Source organism: Cibotium barometz, chromosome 29, assembly GCF_041138505.1.
Source record: "Cibotium barometz isolate CiBa-2024 chromosome 29, ASM4113850v1, whole genome shotgun sequence".
Taxonomy (NCBI): Eukaryota; Viridiplantae; Streptophyta; class Polypodiopsida; order Cyatheales; family Cibotiaceae; genus Cibotium; species Cibotium barometz.
The window spans coordinates 22325333-22348349 of NC_141074.1; the positions used below are offsets into that span (position 1 = coordinate 22325333).

The following is a 23017-nucleotide window of genomic DNA, read 5'->3' on the forward strand; positions in this document are numbered from 1 at the left end:
TGACGAATCCGTCGACCGGAACCATGCTTCCATCGATGAAGAAGAATCTGCTCGGGCTCAATCACTTCTACCTCGTCTACCACGTCTGGCTGCTGTTCATCTGAAACATCAAACACTTCTAGACCAACATATGGTTTTAGCCAGGAAACATGGAAAACATCATGCATTGTCCAACTGGCAGGCAACTTTAACTTCATGGAGACATCACTTAACTTCGTAACTATTGGAAAAGGGCCAAAACTACGGAATGAAAGCTTGGGATAATGTTTGCCCACTTGTTTCAATCTTTGTTTCATGATGCACTGAGAGACCCAATCCCCTTCCTTGAAGTGGATATCTCATCTAAACTTACATGCCTATCTGTGAACTGAATGATGGCCAGGCTCAAGATTGAGGGCCAAACTGGGTTGAGTACCAAACTCTGCGGAATCGACATACTGATCTTCTAAGTCTTTTCCAGAGATGTTGAGAATGGTAGACTCCTGACTGGTCGGGATGCTGGTCTTTCTACTAAGAACATCTGCTACTCGATTATGCTGACCAGGGATGTACTTAATCATTCCTCCAACTTGTTGGAAGAGCTGACCTTGTCTAGTGTGCAGGCACTCCACTGGGCACTTGGCATCGTCGGGAGCCACTTAAGTGCTTGGTGGTCTGTGGTGACTGTGAAAATGTGGTGACTGTGAAAATGTGTCCATAAGGAACACGTTTTAAAACTGACTGCTGTTCTAGCTTGCCCTTGAAAGTCTTGGAAAGACAAGAGGGAAACTTGCTAGGAGGTTCTGCTAACTGTGGGATACTGGGTAGGAGATCATCCTTAAAAATGTCTGAATGAGAAAGGAGATCTGCTAACTGAGGGATTGAAGATGATGAGACAGCGGTTATTGATGAGATAGAAGTTGTCTGAGCATAAATTAATGCTCCTTCTGCTCCCTTGCACATAGCTCGTCGGGCCTGGAGATGAGAAATCAAAGGAACGCCAAGAATGCTTCTATCCCCCCGAATCATGACAGGCTCAGGAAAACCTTGAAAGATAATAAAGGTGTCCTGCCCCCAATTGGGAATAGGTTCATACTGACGAAACCACTGGATTCCTAAGATCATGTCACATCCCAAAAGAGGAGAGAGAATGAAATCTCGCTGGAATGAGGCCTTTTGAACTTGAAAAGAAAACTGCTGTGCCTGTTGAGATATGTGGGTGCGGAGACCAGGTGTAAACCCGTCTACCTCCAAATGATAGGACACTATGGTACAGCTCATGTTGGTAGCCAACTAGGGAGAGATGGCGTCCTCAGAACTGCCCATGTCAAAAAGGATTATGAACTGTCGGCCCTTGGCACAGCCATAAGCTCGGATCAGGCTTTTTTGTGTGGTTGTTGCCTCACCCTCCTGCTTAGCATCAAGTACCACGGATGGCATGGAATGCATAGAAGGTAAGATCTGAACCGCAGTGGTGGCAGCAGGCAGGTCTGGAGGAGCAGGGGATACTGCGGCAACCATGGCAGAAGGCTCTTTGGAGACTTGCTCCGCTTGTCTTTTTGAACAATCCTTCTTACCATGCCCAATGGTATGACAGAAAAAACATCTGTTTTCTAACTGATACTGTCTTTGCTCCTCTGGAAGAAGATAGCCTCCAGTGATGCCTGCTTGAGCCTTTTCCTCAGGGGTCTTCTTAGGCTTGGATTCTTTACCCCCTGAACTAGAGCTAGGACTGTTGTTTGTCTTAGTGTCTTTAGGAGACGAATTACACGGTCTTCGTCGATCCTGCGTTGGGCTTCCTCATAGTCCCGTCTTTCTGCTTTTTCTCTTTTCCTTCGGGCCTCGTCCTCTCCCCTTTGTTGTTCCATCTGAAAGAAGAGGGAGATGTAGTCAGGTGCTGCTGGAGGTGTAGAAGGACGTGTTGCTCCTGCCTCCAAGAGTTGGAGACGCTCCATGAGCAGCTGGTTCTGAGCTCTAAGAAGAGCTACGGTGTCTGCTGTAGGCGGAAGAACAAGGTCTCCTTCGGGGGAGACATCTTCCGGCTGATGAGTACTCTCTCCTATAGACATGATGCTGAAGTCGGTGGTCGTGCCGGAACGCAATCTAACCATCCAAGGATGCCCCCACACTAGGATACGGTGTGTGTGGACAATCTGAATCTGATACCAATGTGATATGCAGCGGAAGTCTTTGTATTGGATGATCCTGTCACACAGATGCTCACACCGTCTTCTGTATCCTGAGTTTAGTGAGTTTAGCAATCCATTTTAATACTTTAAACTTTAAAGAGATATGAGAGAGAGAGATGAGAACTGTACACCAGATTGGGTCCCGAATTACCCACTGAAGGGCCCCCTATCCCGATAACAAGATAGTATTTGCTTTATTTCTTTAGAGAGAATGACTGTGGACTGTAGATAAGCCAAACGCAAGATCTCAGAGGATCGGAGATTGGCTGAACTGTACACGGCTATAGAAACACCTCGATGACCTGATCTCGAGCCTATGCACTCTTCCCAAGGGCATGAGGAAGGGCTGCACACCTGAGGCTGAGAAAGAAGATGGTGGACTGTTCTACGCTATGTTAGAATGTTGTAAATGCTTATGAATATTGTGTTACCTTCACCAGATGACTGGGCCACATGTAGATGATGCACTGAAGGCTGGATACTGATGTAAACTGATGATTCAGGGCTGAGAACTGCTGTGGACTGAAACGCAGACCTGTAGGGATGCTGCTAGACTGAAACGCCGGTTGTACTGCTGCTGGACATAAACACTGGCTATACGGCTACTGCTGGACAGAAAACGCAGGTGTATGGCTGCTGCTGGACAAAAACACTGGCTGGCTGTAGGCGACTGGTTCACATGCAGAAAACGCAGGCTGTATGCTGAATCAGGGACTGAACTGATGCTGAATGCAGGGGCCTATGGCTGTAGGGACTGCTGAACTGCAGGTGTTGGAGAAATAGGCCTGGCTGAAGCAACCTCAAGCACTCCAAGGACTGGATGAGACTAGTCTAGTGCTGAAGGCAAGGGAACTCCTAGGGCTGAGGAGGAAAGCTCTTAGCACACTGAAGACTAGTGAGAAACTAAGCCCTATGTAAGCCTATTTATACTAACTGGAGGTTGGTCAAGTTGGCTGGTCATTTAATAAAGTTTATATTTATAAATGACAAATAATGCAAATAATGCTAAATAAATACTATAAAATATGGGAAAAATACCAAATAAATCCTAGTAAATTCCCTAAGACTTCTGAGATGTTCTAAATGATGCCCAGGCATATGAATGCATATTATGCAGGATGCAGAGTGCTTTTTGATGCAAACCCTAAGGCTTCTACTGACTCTACATGCATGAATAATTCTCTCCAAGTGGGTTAAGGGACTTGACTTACTGACTGACCCGCTAAGGCTGAGGAATGACCTACGTAGCTCGTGCCTGACTTATCCTGGACTGAGGATGTACAATGGGGTCACGGCGTACGACAAATATCATCCTACTGGGTTCTAATACTGTCCAACTATTGCACTTCTGATGATGAGCCATCTTGTCACCGTGCACTGAGTGCAGAGTGCATGTGACATAAAGATTTTTGGAGGCTGAAAACTCTGTTTTTCCACCATTTCTCTCCATTTCCAAGCTCTCCATAGCCATACCCAACTTGCTAGGGTGTTTTCCAAGCTTCCAAGAGTGTTTCCAAGTGCTAATCACTCTCCTACTCACTCCCAATGACTGAAATTCAACAAAACAGCTCTCATTTTTGCTGTAATTTTTGGTCTTTTGCTGAAAACCCTAATTTCAGCCTTTCTTTCTCAAGTTGAACCATAGGGGAAGCTTTCCCAAGGTTCCCTTCCTCTTCTTGAAGACTTTTGTCGCGAAGAAAGGCGACAAATCAAAGATCTCAACACTCCAAGGACTTCCATCGCGAAGACTTCCGCTGTCATCGACTCTACTTGCTATTGGTAAGCTTTTATGCTTAAATTTGGGAGCATGTAGCAGGAGGGAGGAACCGGATTACAAGATCACATACCCTGTGTAGTGTTCTCTTGTCCTACGTGCTCTCGTGCAGATTGTTGCTACCTTGTGTTGGTGGAACAATAGAGAGCAGATGGTAGGGAACATGGGCACTTGAGAGGGTAGTATGGGTTGCAAGCCTACATCGACAACCACTTGTTTGCAATACTGTATTCATATGCATTGGTATGGAAATCTGGTCAGAAATGCCCATGACACTATGTACTTGATTCTCCCAAGATCAATATACTTTATTTGAGGGAGGGATCAGCCGTTCCGGCTCATTGTGTGTCTCTTGTCAATTCAGCAATTTACTTCTTGTATTTTGAGCAAGTGTCCATCAAATCTTAGTGTATTTAAGTGTATTGATTAGCATTGTGTTCATACCAAGTTACATTGGTATCAGAGCATACGGTTCTCTTTCACTTCTATCGTGAGAGACGATCACCGTGAACACTAGCTATCTCTACACTTAGAACATTATGGACAGCCATACAATGAATGTTGGAGATGGTAATACAAGAGGCAGGGACAATGAAATGCATGCCTCCAATGCTTTACAGGATGAGCAAACTCATGTGGTGCACAATAGGGAACATGAATATGTGGGACAGCCGTCCCATAGCAAAGAGAAGATGCACGAAGAAGAGTCCATAGTCTTGAGGGCTGAACTTGCTCGTATACAGACTCTTCTCCATGCACAACAACAAGAATTGAATCTCTACCGCCGCGAGGATCCATTGGTACATGACCATTTGAAGACCAAGAAAGCTGAATCTTATATGGATCATGCAATGGCAATGATTGCTCAAGAGTTGCACATGCAACCGAGAGATGTAGCACGTGCATACTTGGCTCGTACCGAGGATGCCTATGCAGAAAAGACAACTATCCCACATGTCTTGGCAAGTTGCGCATACACATTCAAGGCTATGTGGATCATGAGGATTTTCTTGTGGCACCTTTGAATGGTTGTGATGTATTGCTTAGAAAGCCTTGGCATACACGTATTGATCCGTACAAGGCTTACAAGACCAACAGGATCACCTTCATGCATAAAGGCCGAGAGCATGTAATTGATGCTGGTGAAGAGGGTGATACCATTGTCAGAATACGCAGCGGAGATGATGACCAAATCTGGGAACACGAGCAAAAAACGCAGGCAGAAAAACAGCACAAGAGAGAGAGAGATGTAGGCGTGTAACTCTGCTCTATATACACAAGAAGATCCCGAGAAATGATACAAATAAGGTATGGGGACTGGGGGCCTATATATTCCTCCCTGGAGGGCAGTCGGCCAGCACTAAAGTGCCCACGACTGAAGAAAGAGGTCCCACGACTGCATAAATGCAGTCGGCCAGCAAACTGGTGCCCACGACTGATGAAAACCAGTCGGCCAGCAGCAAGAGTGCCCACGACTGATAAACACCCAGTCGGCCAGCACTGTACTGCTCTTGGCACCCTCTGGCAGCCCTCCCAAGCCTCAGAAAAAATGGAAAAAAAATAGGGAAAAAATGCGGAGAGTGGGGAAAAATGGGAAAACACCTCATAAGGGCGGGCACACCCACAACAAAGGCCCTGGTGTATAAAACTGGACAGGAGATGACTTCTAACACCCCCTCTCAGCTCCTGGCTGTGAAACCAACCACTGGGAGCTGGGGTGCCGCCTGAGCAAATCCTCAGAGAGCGACTTCGTAAAGAGGTCCACCGTACTGTCCTTCGTTGAACAGAACTCGAGCAAGATGTCATCAGCAACGATCTGTTCACGAACAAAGTGCCTCTGGATGACCATGGGTTCCTCCAGTGGAAGCCCAAACCTGCAATGTAACCTCCTCCTGCTCCGTAAAACTGCTCCTGGGCCTGAAGTAGATCCCCTCATGTCCGGATCTCCTCCCCAAACCGAGTCACTCCAACCGCGGAGTCGGACTCCATCCAACAATCCCCCTCCTGTGTACAGGAGTCCATGATCCTTCACATGCCGCAGAAACCACAGGAAACGCAATCCGGCCTCCCAAAGAGACATCTGCAACCAAGAGCTCAACCGCCTCATCAGGAAGCTCCCGTCCAATCTGGTGTCCATCAACCAGATCAATGAACCATACAGCTTCTGAGTCAAAGAGACATCACACTGCTCACAAGGATCAACACCTGTTACGATGCACAAGCAAGTCCTGGAAACCTGATGAAACCTGTCAACCACCCCCTCTGAATCCGGAACCACAAAGCCTGGAGAAACCACCTCCTTCTACAAGCAAGCACCTGTCACCTGCCTGGCTTTCCGAAAGGTCCCCGTGGAAAGAACATCCTCATCTACTGGAGGTTCTATGTCCCGAACACTACGAGACATCAGAGCATAAGTGACCTGTTCAGCTTCCTCTGACGCACGAACACAAGAACTACCAACATCAGTACTGGAAAGTTCCTGCCAACTGCTGCCATCTACTAGCAAGCTATCCACCACCTGGTCTCGGAAAGCTCGCACCTGCAGCGTATCCACACTTGAGTAGCCATTACCAGACTGCCACTCATCACAATCCTGAGGACCTGGGAGAGAGAGTGCTGAAAGCCTGTAAACTCCATTCTCCACTCCACCTTCCCAAACCACTTGGCCTCTTGCTTTGTCCCGGCGGAGAGCAACAAAATGCTCATCAAACTCCACCCGTACGCCAGTCTTGCAAACCTGATGCACTGACAACAGATGAAAACCAAGTGCCGGAACATACAACACCTGGGAGGAATGCTTCCCCCCTCTGCCATCGGGAACTATCTCCATCCTGCCCTCACTGTGAACTGGGATAGTGGACGTATCCCCAGTAAGAATATGACCAGAACACCTGCAGAGATCCTGTAAACCGGAACGGGAAGGAGTCATGTGCCTGGAAGCACCACTATCGAGAATCCACTCCCGAGCATCTGCGGAGAGTCCTCCAATCTCCTCCCTGCCTGAAGAAAATGAAGCATCGGTGTCCATCACCTCCAGGTGCACAAAAGCCGGAGTCTTCATGATTGCTGCTGAGGAATCTTCACCCTTCTCGGTCTTCCGCTTGGGACACTACCTCCAGTAGTGGCCTTTCTCGCCACAATCATTACAGGTCCTCTCTGCCTTCAGTTTCTCGCGGTCAGCGTCGGACTTCTTCTCAGAAGACTTCTCCAATGAAGCCTTCCCTTTGCCCGAGTTACGGCCTTTCGACCGTTGGCCAGTTAAGGCCTCCGAACCTCCACCCTGAGGAGGGTTCGTGAATCGTTCCTCTTGGTCCAGGACCATGGGCACAAGCTCCTCCCACATGATGGTGCTGAGCCTGCCACTGGTAATCAAAGAGGAGTAAAATGCTGAGTACGAAGAGGGCAAATGTGACAGCAACGTGATGGCCATGTCCTCTGACGATATCTCCTTCCCAGTCTGAAGAACTTCCTGCTGAAGAGCCTGCAGCTTGTTAATATGCTCCCGCATCGTCGCCGACTTTGCAGGGCTCATAACCCGCATCTGTACTTCCAAGGAAATCCTCTTCATGGGCGATACCCTGTTGTGAAGTGAGGCCAAATGCTGCCATATACCTCTGGCCACCGTCATGTGCTTTACATGATTGATTACCTGTGGTGTGCAGTTGAGGAAAATAAACGAACGGATCCTGGCGTTGACACGATCCCACATGTGTGTCTGAGCCTCCCGGTCCTTTCGGGTCGACGGTAACTCCCCTTCCTCTACTTCCGGCCGTGGAACACCAACAACGACGAAATCAGCGAGGTCGTAAGACTCCAGAACAGATTCCATCATCACCTTCCATATGCCGTAGTTGTTCCCGTCCAACTGACGGTCCACCGGGAACGTGGGGAGTGTCGGGATCTTCACATGTCTCTCAGCCATCTCAAACAGATCTGCCATAGCGGGGAAGTACTCTGAAAAGGGTCGGTGGGTGGGAACAAAGAAGAACTAAAACCTGCAAGTGGCTGTCCAGCAAATCAGCCCGCCTTCCTCTTGCACCTTCTCTTCCCGATCAGCCCAAAACAGTCCACCAATCAGCCACAAAACAGTCCCCCTCTTGCTCACACAAATCCCAAGACCTATCTAGAGCCTAGGGCTCTGATACCATGTCAGAATACGCAGCGGAGATGATGACCAAATCTGGGAACACAAGAGCAAAAAACGCAGGCAGAAAAACAGCACAAGAGAGAGAGAGATGTAGGCGTGTAACTCTGCTCTATATACACAAGAAGATCCCGAGAAATGATACAAATAAGGTATGGGGACTGGGGGCCTATATATACCTCCCTGGAGGGCAGTCGGCCAGCACTAAAGTGCCCACGACTGAAGAAAGAGTTCCCACGACTGCATAAATGCAGTCGGCCAGCAAACTGGTGCCCACGACTGATGAAAACCAGTCGGCCAGCAGCAAGAGTGCCCACGACTGATAAACACCCAGTCGGCCAGCACTGTACTGCTCTTGGCACCCTCTGGCAGCCCTCCCAAGCCTCAGAAAAAATGGGAAAAAAATAGGGGAAAAATACGGAGAGTGGGGAAAAATGGGAAAACACCTCATAAGGGCGGGCACACCCACAACAAAGGCCCTGGTGTATAAAACTGGACAGGAGATGACTTCTAACAACCATTCCCCTTGTATCTCATGTACAAATTAAGAAAGTAATGAAAAAGAGTGTTTTTGCGTACTTGATTTTTGTACGAGATCATGTTGAGAAAAATAATGTACTTGTAAACACTCTTAGTAATGATAGGCTGAAATTTTTGCAAGAGCACAATGATTGTTTTGCTGATGAGTTACGAAATGAGTTACCACCTCTACGACTGGAAGATCATCGCATTGATCTTGTGCCGGGTAGCTCACCACCTAATAGGCCAGCCTATCGTGTAAGTGCATCCCAAAAAGAGGAGATCATAAAGCAAGTGAATGAGCTTCTTGAGGAGGTTTTGGTTCAACCAAGCTCTTCCCCATATTATTCACCCGTCCTCTTGGTTCAAAAGAAGGATGGATCCTTTCGTATGTGTGTGGATTATAGAGCTTTGAATAAGCTTACCATCAAGAATCAGTTTCCGATTCCACGCATAGACGACATCCTTGACAAGTTGGATGGATCAGCATGCTTTAGCCGAATTGATCTCAAGAGTGGATATCATCAAGTGCATGTAGTGTCTGAAGATGTACACAAAACTGCTTTCAGAACAACATTTGGGCTTTTATGAGTATCTTGTTATGCCTTTTGGTCTTACAAATGCCCCGACTGCATTCAATAGAAAGATGGATCGCATATTCCGTGGGTACAGGAAATTTACAGGTGTCTTCTTTGATGACATCCTAGTCTTCTCGAAGACCGAAGAAGAGCATAAAGCTCATTTGGCTATTGTTTTTGAAGAGCTCCATAAGCATAAACTCTTCATAAATGCAAAGAAGAGTGAGTTCTTCTTGTCAAAGATACATTATCTTGGGCATATTGTGTCCAAAGATGGAGTGCGGATGGATCCTGCAAAGATTGATGCAATTCGGAATTGGCCCGAATTGAGTTCGGTGCATGAGATCCGTAGTTTTCTTGGATTATGCTCTTACTACCGCAGGTTCATTCGGCACTTTGCATGGATTGCTTCTCCTTTACATGATTTGACAAAGAAAAAGGCCGTGTTCAAATGGACTAATGTAGAGAGAGATGCATTCCTCAAATTGAAAGATGCAACTACTCATGGTCCAGTGTTGACCATTCTGGATTTGCAAAAGCCTTTTTGTGTGGAATGTGATGCATCTGGAAATTGCATAGGAGCTGTCCTTAATCAAGAGGGACATGCCGTGGCTTATGAGAGCCGTAGATTGCATGATGCAGAGCTCTCTTGGTATTTATGAGAAAGAGCTCTTGGCTGTAATTCATGCACTTACTATATGGAAACATTACCTTCTTGGGACTAATTTCACTGTGAAGACAGATCACTAGAGTTTGAGGTATTTTCTTACTCAAACTAAGTTGTCAGAGAAGCATATAAGGATGGCCAATTTTCTCTCTATGTTTCATTTTCAGATCTTGCACACCCTGGGAAAGAAGAATGTAGTGGCCGATGCATTGTCACGAAAGCCGTATGTAGCAGCTATCTCGGTTGCCTCTCATGGGGACTTGTCTACCATGCGTGATTTGTATCATACAGATGCTGATTTTGCCACTATTCGGACTAATTTTATGGCTGGTCATGCACATGCCTCGTATGTGATCAAAGAGGGTTATCTCATGAAAGATAATTGCCTATGTGTGGTGTCTAACATGAGGCAAAAGGTTTTGGATGAGTGCCATGCTCCTCCATATGCTGGTCATAGAGGCATAATGCCTACTACGCACATGATTGAGCGGTATTTCTTTTGGCCAAGTATGCGCAAGGACATAGAGGCACATGTACGTGCATGTATCACCTGTCAAAAAGTCAAATTTGATAGGCAAAAGGCACCAAGTTTGCTTCAGCCATTGCCTATTCCCACGTAACCATGGGAAAGTATTACAATGGATTTCATTATGGACTTGCTACGTACCCAACAGAGTAATGATGCAATTTGGACAATTGTGGACAAGTTTAGCAAGCAAGCTCATTTCTTGCCGGTCAAAAAGACCATCAAAGCTGAGCATATGGTTAAAATATTTCTTGCACAAGTGTTCAAACATCATGGAATGCCGAAGTCCATTGTGGGGGATAAAGATCCCAGGACTACAAGTCTCTTTTGGCGGGTCTTATTTCATAATATGGGCACCAAATTGGAGTTCTCATCAGCTTATCACCCTCAAACGGATGGGCAAAGTGAGGCTACAAATTCTGCAGTGTTGGATCTCTTGAAATGTTATGTGGCGGATCAGAAGTCTTCTTGGGAGAAGTACTTACCGCTTGTGGAATTTACATACAACAACACGGTGCATGCATCTACTACGGAAAAGGCCCCGTTTGAGATTGTTTATGGTAAGGTGGTTTTGCCACCCATCCTTCGCACAAAGGATGAGATATTTGCAACTGATGAGTATGTAAGAGACTTGGATATTGCTCTTGCTCAGGTGCGGACAGCCATTGCAAGGTCACAGGACAAGCATAAAAAGGCTGCCGACAAGCATAGAAGGCAATTGGATGTTAAAGAGAATGATTGGGTATTGCTGAAATTTGAGAAAGCAAGACTTGCAAAGAGGCCTGGCAAAGAGGATGCATATCGTAAGCTTGCAACCAGGTACTATGGGCCTTTTCGAGTGATCGAGAAGATCAATGAAGTGGCTTTCAGATTGGCATTACCTAGTCATTGGCACATACACAATGCTTTTCATGTGAGTCTCCTTCGCAAGTATGTAGGGCCAGAGCCCAATGAAATGGTCATTGAGCATCCACCAGAAGTGGATGAGCTTGAGGAGATCTTGCAACCAGGGCAGATTGTGTATCATAAGGAACGCAAGCTTGCTGCATGCAAAGTTCTCAGGCGTTACCTTGTGAAGTTTAGGAACTATCTTCCCATTGATGCTAAATGGGTAGATGAAGAGTTCTTCAAAGATTGCCCGCATGTGCTTCAGACATATTTCGATGCTTTTCAGTTGCGGACAACTGTTTAGAAGCCGGGGGAGGATGTCACCATTTGGCCACCCAATTGGTCTACCCGTGCTTTCTTATCATGTATGTACATTAGACTAGTGTCCATGGCAGTTGTATATGCCGGGGATTGATGCCACTCATGTGATACTATGCACTTGGCTTTCCATTGGGACTTGTGCCTCCGTGTACATGCCCGGAAATGCTTGGTGGATTGGTGTTCCATTGGGTCTGGTACCTCGTGTACTTGCCTGGAGCATGTCTATTTTGGTATAGTCTCATGAACGGGGATTGTCCATACCAATGCTGCATTGCATAGCATCTTTATGTGCTTGCTTGCAATTGAAATTGCATGCTGTTTTCATGCTTCCTTGACCGATGTGTAGTTCTAGGTAAGGGGACGCCCGCCCGTGAACCGTGCGTGTGAAACTACCTGCTGACATGGTTGTGTGGCATGTGAACAGGTAGTAAGTATTACCCAATCTAGGCTCAAATAGCCCTTAGGACTTAGCCAATATTTATAAGTGAGTGCGTTCCCACTTCATTAAAGTTTGGGCGCCCAAAAGTCACTTATAAATTATGACCGCTTCCAAGTTCACACTCACTAAAGTCCCGAAGCGGACAAGACTCAATGTCCAGGACCTGATCCTCCCCATTTACTCATAAATGGGCATCTCCCCATGTCCCTTCACCTGATTGGACCCCAATTCACTTACTTATTAAGAGAAAATTCGTGTTTTCTCTTTATGAAGATTTTTGGAGGCTGAAAACTCTGTTTTTCCACCATTTCTCTCCATTTCCAAGCTCTCCATAGCCATACCCAACTTGCGAGGGTGTTTTCCAAGCTTCCAACAGTGTTTCCAAGTGCTAATCACTCTCCTACTCACTCCCAATGACTGAAATTCAACAAAACAGCTCTCATTTTTGCTGTAATTTCTGGTCTTTTTGCTGAAAACCCTAATTTCAACCTTTCTTTCTCAAGTTGAACCATAGGGAAAGCTTTCCCAAGGTTCCCTTCCTCCTCTTGAAGACTTTTGTCGCGAAGAAAGGCGACAAATCAAAGATCTCAACACTCCAAGGACTTCCATCGTGAAGACTTCCACTGTCATCGACTCTACTTGCTATTGGTAAGCTTTTATGCTTAAATTTGGGAGCATGTAGCAGGAGGGAGAAACCGGATTACAAGATCACATACCCTGTGTAGTGTTCTCTTGTCCTACGTGCTCTCTTGCAGATTGTTGCTACCTTGTGTTGGTGGAACAATAGAGAGCAGATGGTAGGGAACATGGGCACTTGAGAGGGTAGTGTGGATTGCAAGTCTACATCGACAACCACTTGTTTGCAATACTGTATTCATATGCATTGGTATGGAAATCTGGTCAAAAATGCCCATGACACTATGTACTTGATTCTCCCAAGATCAATATACTTTATTTGAGGGAGGGGTCGGCCGTTCCGGCTCATTGTGTGTCTCTTGTCAATTCAGCAATTTACTTCTTGTATTTTGAGCAAGTGTCCATCAAATCTTAGTGTATTTAAGTGTATTGATTAGCATTGTGTTCAACCAAGTTACAGAGAGCATAAATTATATGCCTAAGAAAGCAAATGTTCTTTCATGGAGTATAAGGTGGAGTATTTGGGACACATTGTGAGTCGTGAGGACATCAAGGTGGATCCAAAGAAGGTGCAATGTGTCAAAGAATAGCCTACTCCAACCAACACTACTCAATTGAGAGGATTCTCCAGGCTTTCTTTTTTCTATAGGAGGTTCATCGAGCATTATGCATCCATTGCCGCTTCCCCCCCCCCCCCCCCTCCAAAAAAAAAAAAAAGAGGCTTTAAAACCGAAGGAAATCCTCACTTCAACCCCTATCTTGGTATGCCTTGATTTTTCCCTGCCTTTTACCACAAGGGCGGATGCATGTGGTAGTGGTATTGGGGTCGTCTTATACCAAGAGCATGGTGTGATTGCATACGAGTGTAGAAAGCTCACCGACAAAAAGAGATCTTTGCATATGTATGAGCAAAAAATGTTGGCAATCATACATGCAATCAAGAAGTGGTTGTTGGAGTATGCAAGGGCGGAAACATAGACAAGGAAAGCAAGAGAGAGAAAAGAAGAGAGAGAGAGAGAGAGAGAGAGAGAGAGAGAGAGAGCCTGTTGACAAGATCACCTTTTATTATAGCATGAAGCTTTTACAATGGCAATAGAGCAAGCAAGGGGAGTTGTACAATGTGCAAGGAATGGATGATTGAGGTAAATAGAGGAGGCCCCTTTATAGTGATGCAAGGGAATATGGCCGACTGCGCATAGGGGCTGGCCGACACCCCATGACCTACTAAAAAGAAAGAAAATGGATAAAGCCCATAAAATAGGTATTCCCCCAATACGCTAAGATGCACAATATTCGAACACCTCCTCTGCACCTCATAGTGTGCAAGAGTCTAAAGAAGATAAGCTGATGAAGATGCAACCATAGACCCTCCAGTATTACAGATACCGGAATCACCTCGGAGCCAACCTGTTTCCTCGAAACACAATGCCACCACAAACAGCAAAGAAATCTGCTTGGCTCCAAATTCCCACGACAGTGTGTAATGAACTCCAAGAATAAAATGATGGGCTGTTGAACACACCGCGCCCATTATCTCCCAACAATGGACTGTGAATACATCACGTCCCAAAACCTCAAACAATAAACTCCGAACAGATCCTGCCCATAGTCTCTACTACACCAAAGCCGACCTTGTCCTACCAAATTTTAAATTGTTGGAACTCCGACTCATGGTTCCCATGCACCAAAAAATGGAGCTGCTACTAATCCCCTCTCCCGCCCACAAGCCTCCTCTGGCTAGAAGCACATGGGGGAAACTGCATGTATACTAGAGAAGAACACCATCTCGGTCCTCTCGAGCCGCAATCACCCTGGGAGCCCTAGATGAATCACTAGAAGTATCTGTATCACTGTTGTGTGTTGTGTCTTTGCCCTTCTTCTAAGATGAAGACGTGTCCTTGGTCTTGCCCTTCTTCTTAGACAAACAATTCTTAGACAGATGTCCTCTCTTCTCACATGAGAAGCAACGACTCCGACCTTTCTTCTGAACTAAAGTAAGTGCCTGATCTGAACTGTTAAGAAAAACCTTGATCTTGTTAAGAAATGAATCTCATGTGGGATAAGCCCCTATTTAATTATTAATGGGTCGGCCATCTCTACCTATGGGATATATAAACAACCCTATGCCCCCATTGTAAAAAACCATCTATTCATTGCTAAATACGTCAAGCGTTGTTCGCCAACCCCTCTCTCTCTCTCTCTCTGCGTCAACTTCTCTCTCTCTCACAACGTGTATTCAAGCTTCCGCATGTACGATTCTGACATGGTATCAGAGCTTGAAGGCTTCTGATCCTCGGACACACACAAGGCACGAGGGAGGAGACGCACGGCAGACTGCGTCTGCATCAAGGCTAGAGCAAACCTGCGTTTCTTCTTGAAGCAGCCAAAGCACCCAAGGCCAGCAAAAGCGGGTATCTCAAGGCAGCGCACTATGCATGGCGGCTAGCAAGGGCAGCGTCTGCATAGCAGCCAGCAAGGGTGGCGCACATTGAGCGGGCAGAAGCAGGACTCAAGCAAGGCGGCAAGAAAGGCACACAAGTGCGCGAGGCAGAGCAGCAGCAAAAGCTACGTTTTCTTGCAGGCGGCAGAGCAAGAGGAGGCCAGTGGCACCGCTCGTGCAGCAGGAGTGCAGCCGCAAGAGAACCGCCGGCTGGGAGAAGAGAAGGCGAAGGGAGGAGACGTGCGTTATCGAAGACCGGGTCGACTGAGAAGAGGTGGACGGAGTTTTCGAGATGGGACTCCCGTGTTCGAGCAAGGATGACAAACTGAATGGCGACAATTATGCGCATTGGAACTTGATCATGAGGCTATGGTTTAGCAGAAAAGGCTTATGGAACATTGTTGATGGCTCGGAGGAACGTCTCCGAAGGGATAGCAATCGGTTCACACGTCTTCAGGAGGAGGAGTTTCTCAAATCCCTTGTGGATTGGGAAGCTCACAATGCGAAGGCGATGTCGGCGATTGCAGAATCTCTCACCAAGGAAATTTCCCCTGCCATTCAGACTTTAAAGACTGCCAAGGAAATGTGGTCAAAGCTTGCAGGAATGTTTGATCGAGACTCAACAATGCGAGCAGTAACCCTTCTCGGCCAGTTGTTTTCCATCAAGTTTGAAGCCGGGACCTCTATGCAGTCATTTCTAATGAAGGCAAAGGTTATCCATGATCAGTTATCGGCTATGAATAGTGCATTAACTAGTACCCAGTTAGCTGCCTTGGTTCTTACGAAGTTGCCTGAGGAGTACGAGATGGTCTCGAGGGCATTACGCTTACAAGTCACGAAGGAAAAGCTGGAATTTGATGATCTCAGCTCCTTTCTCATTGAGGAGGAAGCAATGCTCATTTCCCAAGGCAAGATTCGAGTTCCGAAGGATGTAGAATCGGCACATGCTGCATCGGAATCCAATAAGAAGTCTAGGAGCCGTTGTTATAAGTGCGGAAAGCGAGGGCATTTGGCTCGGGATTGCAAATCCAAAGCTAAAGCTCAAGGCTCGACGAATGACAAAGGCAAAGGCAAAGCTGACGAGGATGACAGTGACAGTGATTCCACTAGGGATGCTACGGCGTCTGCCGGTGTGGCGAGGACTACACTGGCACATGCTCCAGCATTCTAGCTTGGTGGATGGATGCTACCACGTACTTCAGCCAGAGAGAGGCATGTGAGTGGCAGAGAGGGGCAGTCTGTGCTCCCGTTTTGATGACTTGGACCCGTGTGTCGGAGTTCAATTTCTGGGTGTTTGGATTCGTGTGTCAGAATTCAAAGCACTAGGCATCTGGCAAGGAACCAACATGGCGTATAAAACACTATGGATATGCTGCAATCATTCATTGTTGTTTTCGGGATTATGGACAGGGTGTGTACCAAAGTTCATTATCTTGTGGAGTTTTTTTGGACGTGATGTGTTCACTGTTCATGAATGGGGATTCTTGGACGTAGTGTGGTCTACAGTTCAATGTTCTTTGAAGCAATTGGTGCTCAGGATGGCATTTTTGGTGGTGACAAGCTGGTGGTTGCAAATCCGAGGTGTACCTAGTGGTTGGCCACTGCTGGGGTGTCCATGGTAGCTTCTTCATCGACTTGGTATTCCTACTTATGCCCACTATGAGCTACAGAGAGGGTGTTAAGAAATGAATCTCATGTGGGATAAGCCCCTATTTAATTATTAATGGGTCGGCCATCTCTACCTATGGGATATATAAACAACCCTATGCCCCCATTGTAAAAAACCATCTATTCATTGCTAAATACGTCAAGCGTTGTTCGCCAACCCCTCTCTCTCTCTCTCTCTCTCTCTCTCTCTGCGTCAACTTCTCTCTCTCTCACAACGTGTATGACCTAGCACCGCAAAGCCCGAGAAACCACATCATACTCCAGGGGAAGCTTGGTGAGGATAAGAGCAACCAACTGAGCAAAGGACAAAGCAACACCCATTGCCAATAACTAGTCGTAGATAACTTTGGCCTTCATGAGAAACGAGTGCATAGAACTGTCGGCAGGAAATAACAGACCATAGAGTTGCCCTAACTACCCGCATCGATGAATCTCGAGCAAAGAGATCCTCCAATTCGGACTATACTTAATTTGCACTCGTAAGAGTTTGCACGGCCGGTGAGACCTCGTTTGTAATGAATGCGCCTTCAAATCACGATCCTCCCAGTCTTGTAATTCCACAAGGAATTCATCCTCTTGAACCTCGGTCCACCTCCTCAAGTTCTGAGGACTCTCGGGCTTCTTCTCACTACCCTGAACAACCACCCACAAACCCTTATGGATGAACCAAATCTACATATTCAGCTTCCAATGGGCATAGTTGGTTCCGTCCAGCTTGTCATCCTTGTTCGTACAAGGGAAGAGCCATATCCACAACAACAAAGTACACAAATCTCAGCACTCCAACTCGAGCATTTTCCAACGAAACAAAACACGAGGACCAATCAACCCCCTCTCAAATCTGAGAGAAAGAGGCTAGACAAAGCAAAACAGTCCACCAAAACGCACCGGAAACACCCAACCTAAGGAAAGGGAAGCGGGGAAGAAGCAAAGATGTTAGGGCCGCTTGTCGGGCTGAACCACATGCGAATAAACCACCTCTAGAAGCTGTCTTGACCGTTAAAACAGTAGCAGCCACTGCACGGGGCAAGAGCACCTTTAGTAGAAAAACGCTCGTGTGAAGATGCGAGAGCAAAGGAGAGAGAGAGAGAGAGAGAGAGAGAGAGAGAGCCTGTTGACAAGATCACCTTTTATTATAGCATGAAGCTTTTACAATGGCAATAGCCAGCAAGAGGCGTTGTACAATGTGCAAGGAATGGATGATTGAAGTGAATAGAGGAGGCCCCTTTATATAGTGATGTAAGGGAAGCTGGCCAACTGCCCATAGGAGCTGGCCAACTGCCCACGACCTGGTAAAAAGGAAGAAAATGGATAAAACCCATAAAATAGGCATTCCCCCAATACACTGAGATGCACAATATTCTAGCAGTGGCATCATTACATCTATGGGATCATAGGGTACTCAAATATTTCATGTCTCAACCCAATCTCTCTCCCAACCAAAGGAGGTGGTTGGCCATTCTTCAAAATTATGATTTTGAGATCTCATACACGGTGAGAAAAGACAATGTGGTGGCTAATGCTCTCTCCCATACGTGGGCATGTACTCTATCTTTTATTTGGGAGAGATCTACAAGGATTGGATTATGAAAATACAAGAGGAGTACCTACTTGATCAAGTGGCTGGCCCTATGTTTCAAAAATTACAGCATGGTGTTAGTGATGAGTTTTCTCATTATAAGGTGCACAATGGCCTTCTATGGTATCATGGGAAGTTGTATTTGGTTCCTAACTCTTCATATAAGGAAAGAGTGTTGCAAGAGATACATTCTTCATCGCTATCGTGTCATTTGGGTCTCTACAAAACCTATGACAAGGTGAGGTAAAGCTTCTATTGGAAATGCTTGTGGAGGGATGTATATGACTATGTTTCCAAATGCTTACCTTGCCAACAAAACAAGGATTCTATTCATAAGCCAAGTGGTCTACTTCAGCCTTTGCCTATTCCACAAGACAAATGGACTTATATATCTATGGACTTCATCACCGGCTTGCCTCTTACAAAGCATGGATGGAATTTCATCTATGTTGGTGGTGGATAGGCTAACCAAAGCGGCTCACTTCATTCCAACAAAGATCCAATTTTCAGCTTCTCAAGCGGCTTCTCAATTCATGGAGAATGTATTCAAGCTACATGAGATGCCTCAATAAATAGTAAGTGATAGAAGCTCTAAGTTCATGGGTTCCTTTTGGAATAATTTGTTTGAAGGCATGAACACCAAGCTTACTCCAAGCACCACCTATCACCCTCAAACTGATGGGCAAACGAAGAGGGTTAATAAGTAGTTGGAGACATACTTGAGGAATTATTGCCATGAGACACAAACCACTTGGGATAAGTGGCTTTACTTGCCTCAATTTTGTTATAACAATAGCTCTCACTCAAGCATTGGCATGTCATCATTTGAGGCTCTTTATGGTTATAGAGTGCATGTGCCATAAATGGTCTTCAAAGAGGATGAGGTCAACCCTCATGCAAAGGAAGAGTTTGAGAGAATGCAAGAGTTGATGCAACAATGCAAGGACAACATGAAGAAGGCTCAATGCCGATGTGCATACAAGGCATAAAGAAGGAGATTATGTCTTCTTGAGAGTGCCCAAGTCAAGACCTTCTTCTCTCAAGGGTGGACTCAATAACGGTCTATTCACGTGTGGTGCAGCCTGACAAGTGGCCTCAATAGCCCTACTTCTTCCCCGGCTTCCCCTCCCTTCAGTTGGTTCTTTCCGGTGCGTTTTGGTGGACTGTTTTGCTGCTGTCCAGCCCCTTTCTCTCTCAGGTTTGAGGGGGGGCTGATTGGTCCTCGTGCCTCGCTCCGTTGGAAAGCGCTTGAGAGAAGTCTTAGAGTGCTGAGATTTGTGTTTTTTTTTTGTGGCATTCGTTGTTGATGTGGTGGATATGGGTCCCCCCTTACAAACAAGGAGGACAAGTTGGATGGAACCAACTATGCTCATTGGAAGCTCAATCTACAAGTCCAGTTTATTCATAGGAGTTTGTGGGAGGATTGTTCAGAGGAATACGAAGAAGCCCGAGCGTCCTCAAAACTCGAGGTGTTGGACCCAAGCTCAGGAGGATGAATTCCTTGCGGAATTACAAGACTCGGAAGAACGTAATTGCAAGGCGCACTCAATGCTAGAGCGGACCATTACGAAGGTGGTCTCACCCACCGTGCAAACTCTTGCTAGTGCACATCAAGTTTGGTCCAAGTTGGAGGATCTCTATGCTTGAGATTCCTCGATGAGGACAATAACTCTGCAAGGGTAACTCTACAGTCTGGTATTTTGTTACATGCACTGAGGTTGATCGTGGTAACATACAAGAGCACCTTCTTCAACCACACCATTCTGCTGAGGAGTGTGAGGTGTGGAAAATTAGCGGCTTATACCTTGTTGTGAGAAAAAATTATGCAGTTATGATCTAAAATAGATGGCTTTCATGTTGGTGCAAATGATGAGCTCGTTCTGAAACTATACCACATCTGTCATGGCATTGTTTGGAGACAAGGGAGTTTCTTCGATGATTGGCCGATGATATCACAGGAAGCTTTCTAGGCAAGCGATATGGAAAGCAATTTTGGATATTTGGGATTGGTGTGCCCAACTCTCCTAATTTTGATGTTTTCTTTCTATGGACTAGATATTAGGCTCTATGGACAATATGGAAGAAGAGAAACAGTGCTATGTTTGGGCATATGCTTACTTTAAGATGAATTTGCGACAATCCCTCCATGAGTACTTGCAGTTGGAGGACATTGCTTTTAGCCAGTTCGAGGTGTTTTTACTTCTGAAGTTGTTTAAAGATGGACTTATCTTGAGTCTATCTCCTATACTGTACATAAGTCATTGTTAATAGAAGCACCCAAAAAAAAGAGCGTGCGCACGCGTGTGTGTGTGTGTGTGTGTGTGTGCGTGCGCGCGCGCGAGAGAGAGAGAGAGAGAGAGAGAGAGAGAGAGAGAGAGAGAGAGAGAACCTCTGCCTCTACAGCGCCTGCATGTAACACGCCCAGTCCCTTTGCAAGTCGCACATGGTGGGTCTGGCAGTTTTCTTCGTTCTCGTCTCACATTTGACTGCAAGAGTGTGGTATAAGTCTCAAAGTCACTGATGTTTCATGACAATCTTTAATGTAAACCCATGCTTCTCATAAAAAAATACAACTCACAAGCTCAAATAATGAGCTAGTACCAATTGGAATACTGCTAACACAGAGAATCATCCTCCATACAGGTACATCTAGGTGCTGTTTGTGAAATTAAACATATTTACAGCATGATGTAAACTATCTATCATTCGTAACAGAGTAGAAAGCATAATTTATACATAGAATACTCGAGGGCATATTGCATATCAACATGTTGAGCTTCTACCAATCTGTGGAGTGCCGAATGGAAAACTCAGCCACTAGCACAAAGAAAGAGTTAATTACACATTAACCTTAAAATCAGGCTGCATAGAGCATGATGAAGGCGGGCAGCATCTGCCCACCGATCTCACCCAAGGGCTGATCCTGACTGAGGTCAGGCCATCTATTTCTGACAAGATTGGTATTTTATTTGCACACAAGGGCAGTCCACATACGTACAATGGGTTGCTGCATACAGCCCTTTATGTTTGAAGGGCAGTAAACGCTCCAAGGTAGTGTCAAGTAGCTCATATGTGAAAGCCGAATGTGCCTTATCTCAGAGAAGGACGCAAAAGATAGAGGGAAGAGAGAACAAGGGCCTACCTCAGACTGCACAAGCCAGGGACGCTTCAAGTCTCTCCAAGGGCCTAGCATCAAATGGATGTAGGCGTCGTTGCTCATCATCGACGGAGACTCGTCGTTGCTGCTTCCCTTGTTGATGGTGTTGCTGTTTGTGGTGTGAAAGCCTGCTAGTGCCAAGGGCTTGTCCACTACAGCGAGCGTTGTTGCCATCTCCAAGTATTTGACATGTGCGACATGAAAATGAGTGGGTGGTACTATCAGATTCATGGTTTATACACCGTATACTATACATTCGGGTACCATAGACTAAGGTATAAAAATTCACCACTTAACTAAGACATAGCAAAACCTTCAGAACGAAGAACAAAAAAAGGAAACACTTCCCTACAAATTTCCAGCCATGGCTCTCTCATAGTTCATAGAAAACCTGCAAACTATATACAATGCACCTGTAATTTTATGGTTTTCACCTATAAACTTTATTTTCTCAATTTTGAAAAATGGGCAAAAAAAAAATAGGGCATTTATGTTATATTTTAGCTCAAAATTTTACAAATTTTCAACAAAAACCTTCAAAATTTTAAGGGTCCAAGTTTTGTAATTTGTTGAAAAAAAAATGTTTTCTAAGAACACCAGCTCTCTCCCAAACTCTCCCCCCCTCCCCCATTTCGCTTTCAAGGATCCTCTCTCTCTCTCTCTCTCTCTCTCTCTCTCTCTCTCTCTCGCAAGTCAAGAGCTTACTTTAGCCTTGCCTTAGAGCCATAATTGTAACTTTTTGATGTGGGTGCACTAACTCATATGTCGTGTTCTCACTCCGTTGTGACACCAAAATGCTCTTTGCCGAGGGGATGAAGGGAGTGACATCTTCGCCTAGATGGAGGCAAATAGTGCTGGTCCATAGTGATGGTTCTCTCTAACAAAAGGTGGGGGAAGAAGAAGCTAACGGAAGAGGGAAGCCTATAAGCAAACCTATTCAAGCAAGCAAGCATCTAGCATGCATAAACCGAATAGCATACAAGCAAGCAGGAATAGAGAAGAGAAAAGCTCACAAGTATTCTATTACAAGAGAATGATTGTGTATTGCTTATTGTCAAAAAGGACTTATACTTAAGTGACTAGTTTTTACACTAGGCCGACCAAACTTAAAAATAGTACGGCCTCTATTACTAGTCTTAACCAAGTATGTACACGAAGTCGTTAGACTTTCCTTATTTAACATTAATTACAAGGTAAGGCAGTTTTATATTTTCCACTGCCATCTTACAAAAGGTAAGGGCCCGTTCGAGCAGGTAAGACGGTGAAGTGCCTTGATGGGTGAAATCATGTTAATCAACGGAATGGTTAATATACCCCCCTTCCTACTGGTGACATGTCCTCACATCACCCAAGTCGGTGGTGAAGTTGCTATTAGGATGGAAAGGCATGGATAGTCCAGGATACACAATGAAGTTGGCACGCAAGGTTAAGTGGTATGGTTCGGAACCAATCCCCAACCAGATATAGAACAAAGCGGTGAGAAGCTTTGGGTAGCCCTGGTAGTAGGCAACGT

At 45.7% G+C, this 23017-nt stretch overlaps 1 protein-coding gene across 5 annotated transcripts in view; it reads right to left on the bottom strand.

Moving 5' to 3' along the window:
• The window catches only part of LOC147621962 (uncharacterized), a 100443-nt gene extending 78539 nt beyond the window's left edge, over window positions 1-21904 (bottom strand). For all 5 annotated transcript variants that reach the window (XM_086822983.1, XM_086822980.1, XM_086822981.1 and 2 more), the window contains exons 1-2: window positions 21490-21904; window positions 20737-20833 (exon numbers count right to left, since the gene is read on the bottom strand). In XM_086822983.1, the coding sequence (XP_086679109.1) occupies window positions 20737-20833; window positions 21490-21735 (343 nt within the window). In that variant the 5' untranslated portion in view covers window positions 21736-21904. The remainder of the gene's footprint in view (window positions 1-20736; window positions 20834-21489) is intronic.
• Window positions 21905-23017: the final 1113 nt, after the last annotated feature.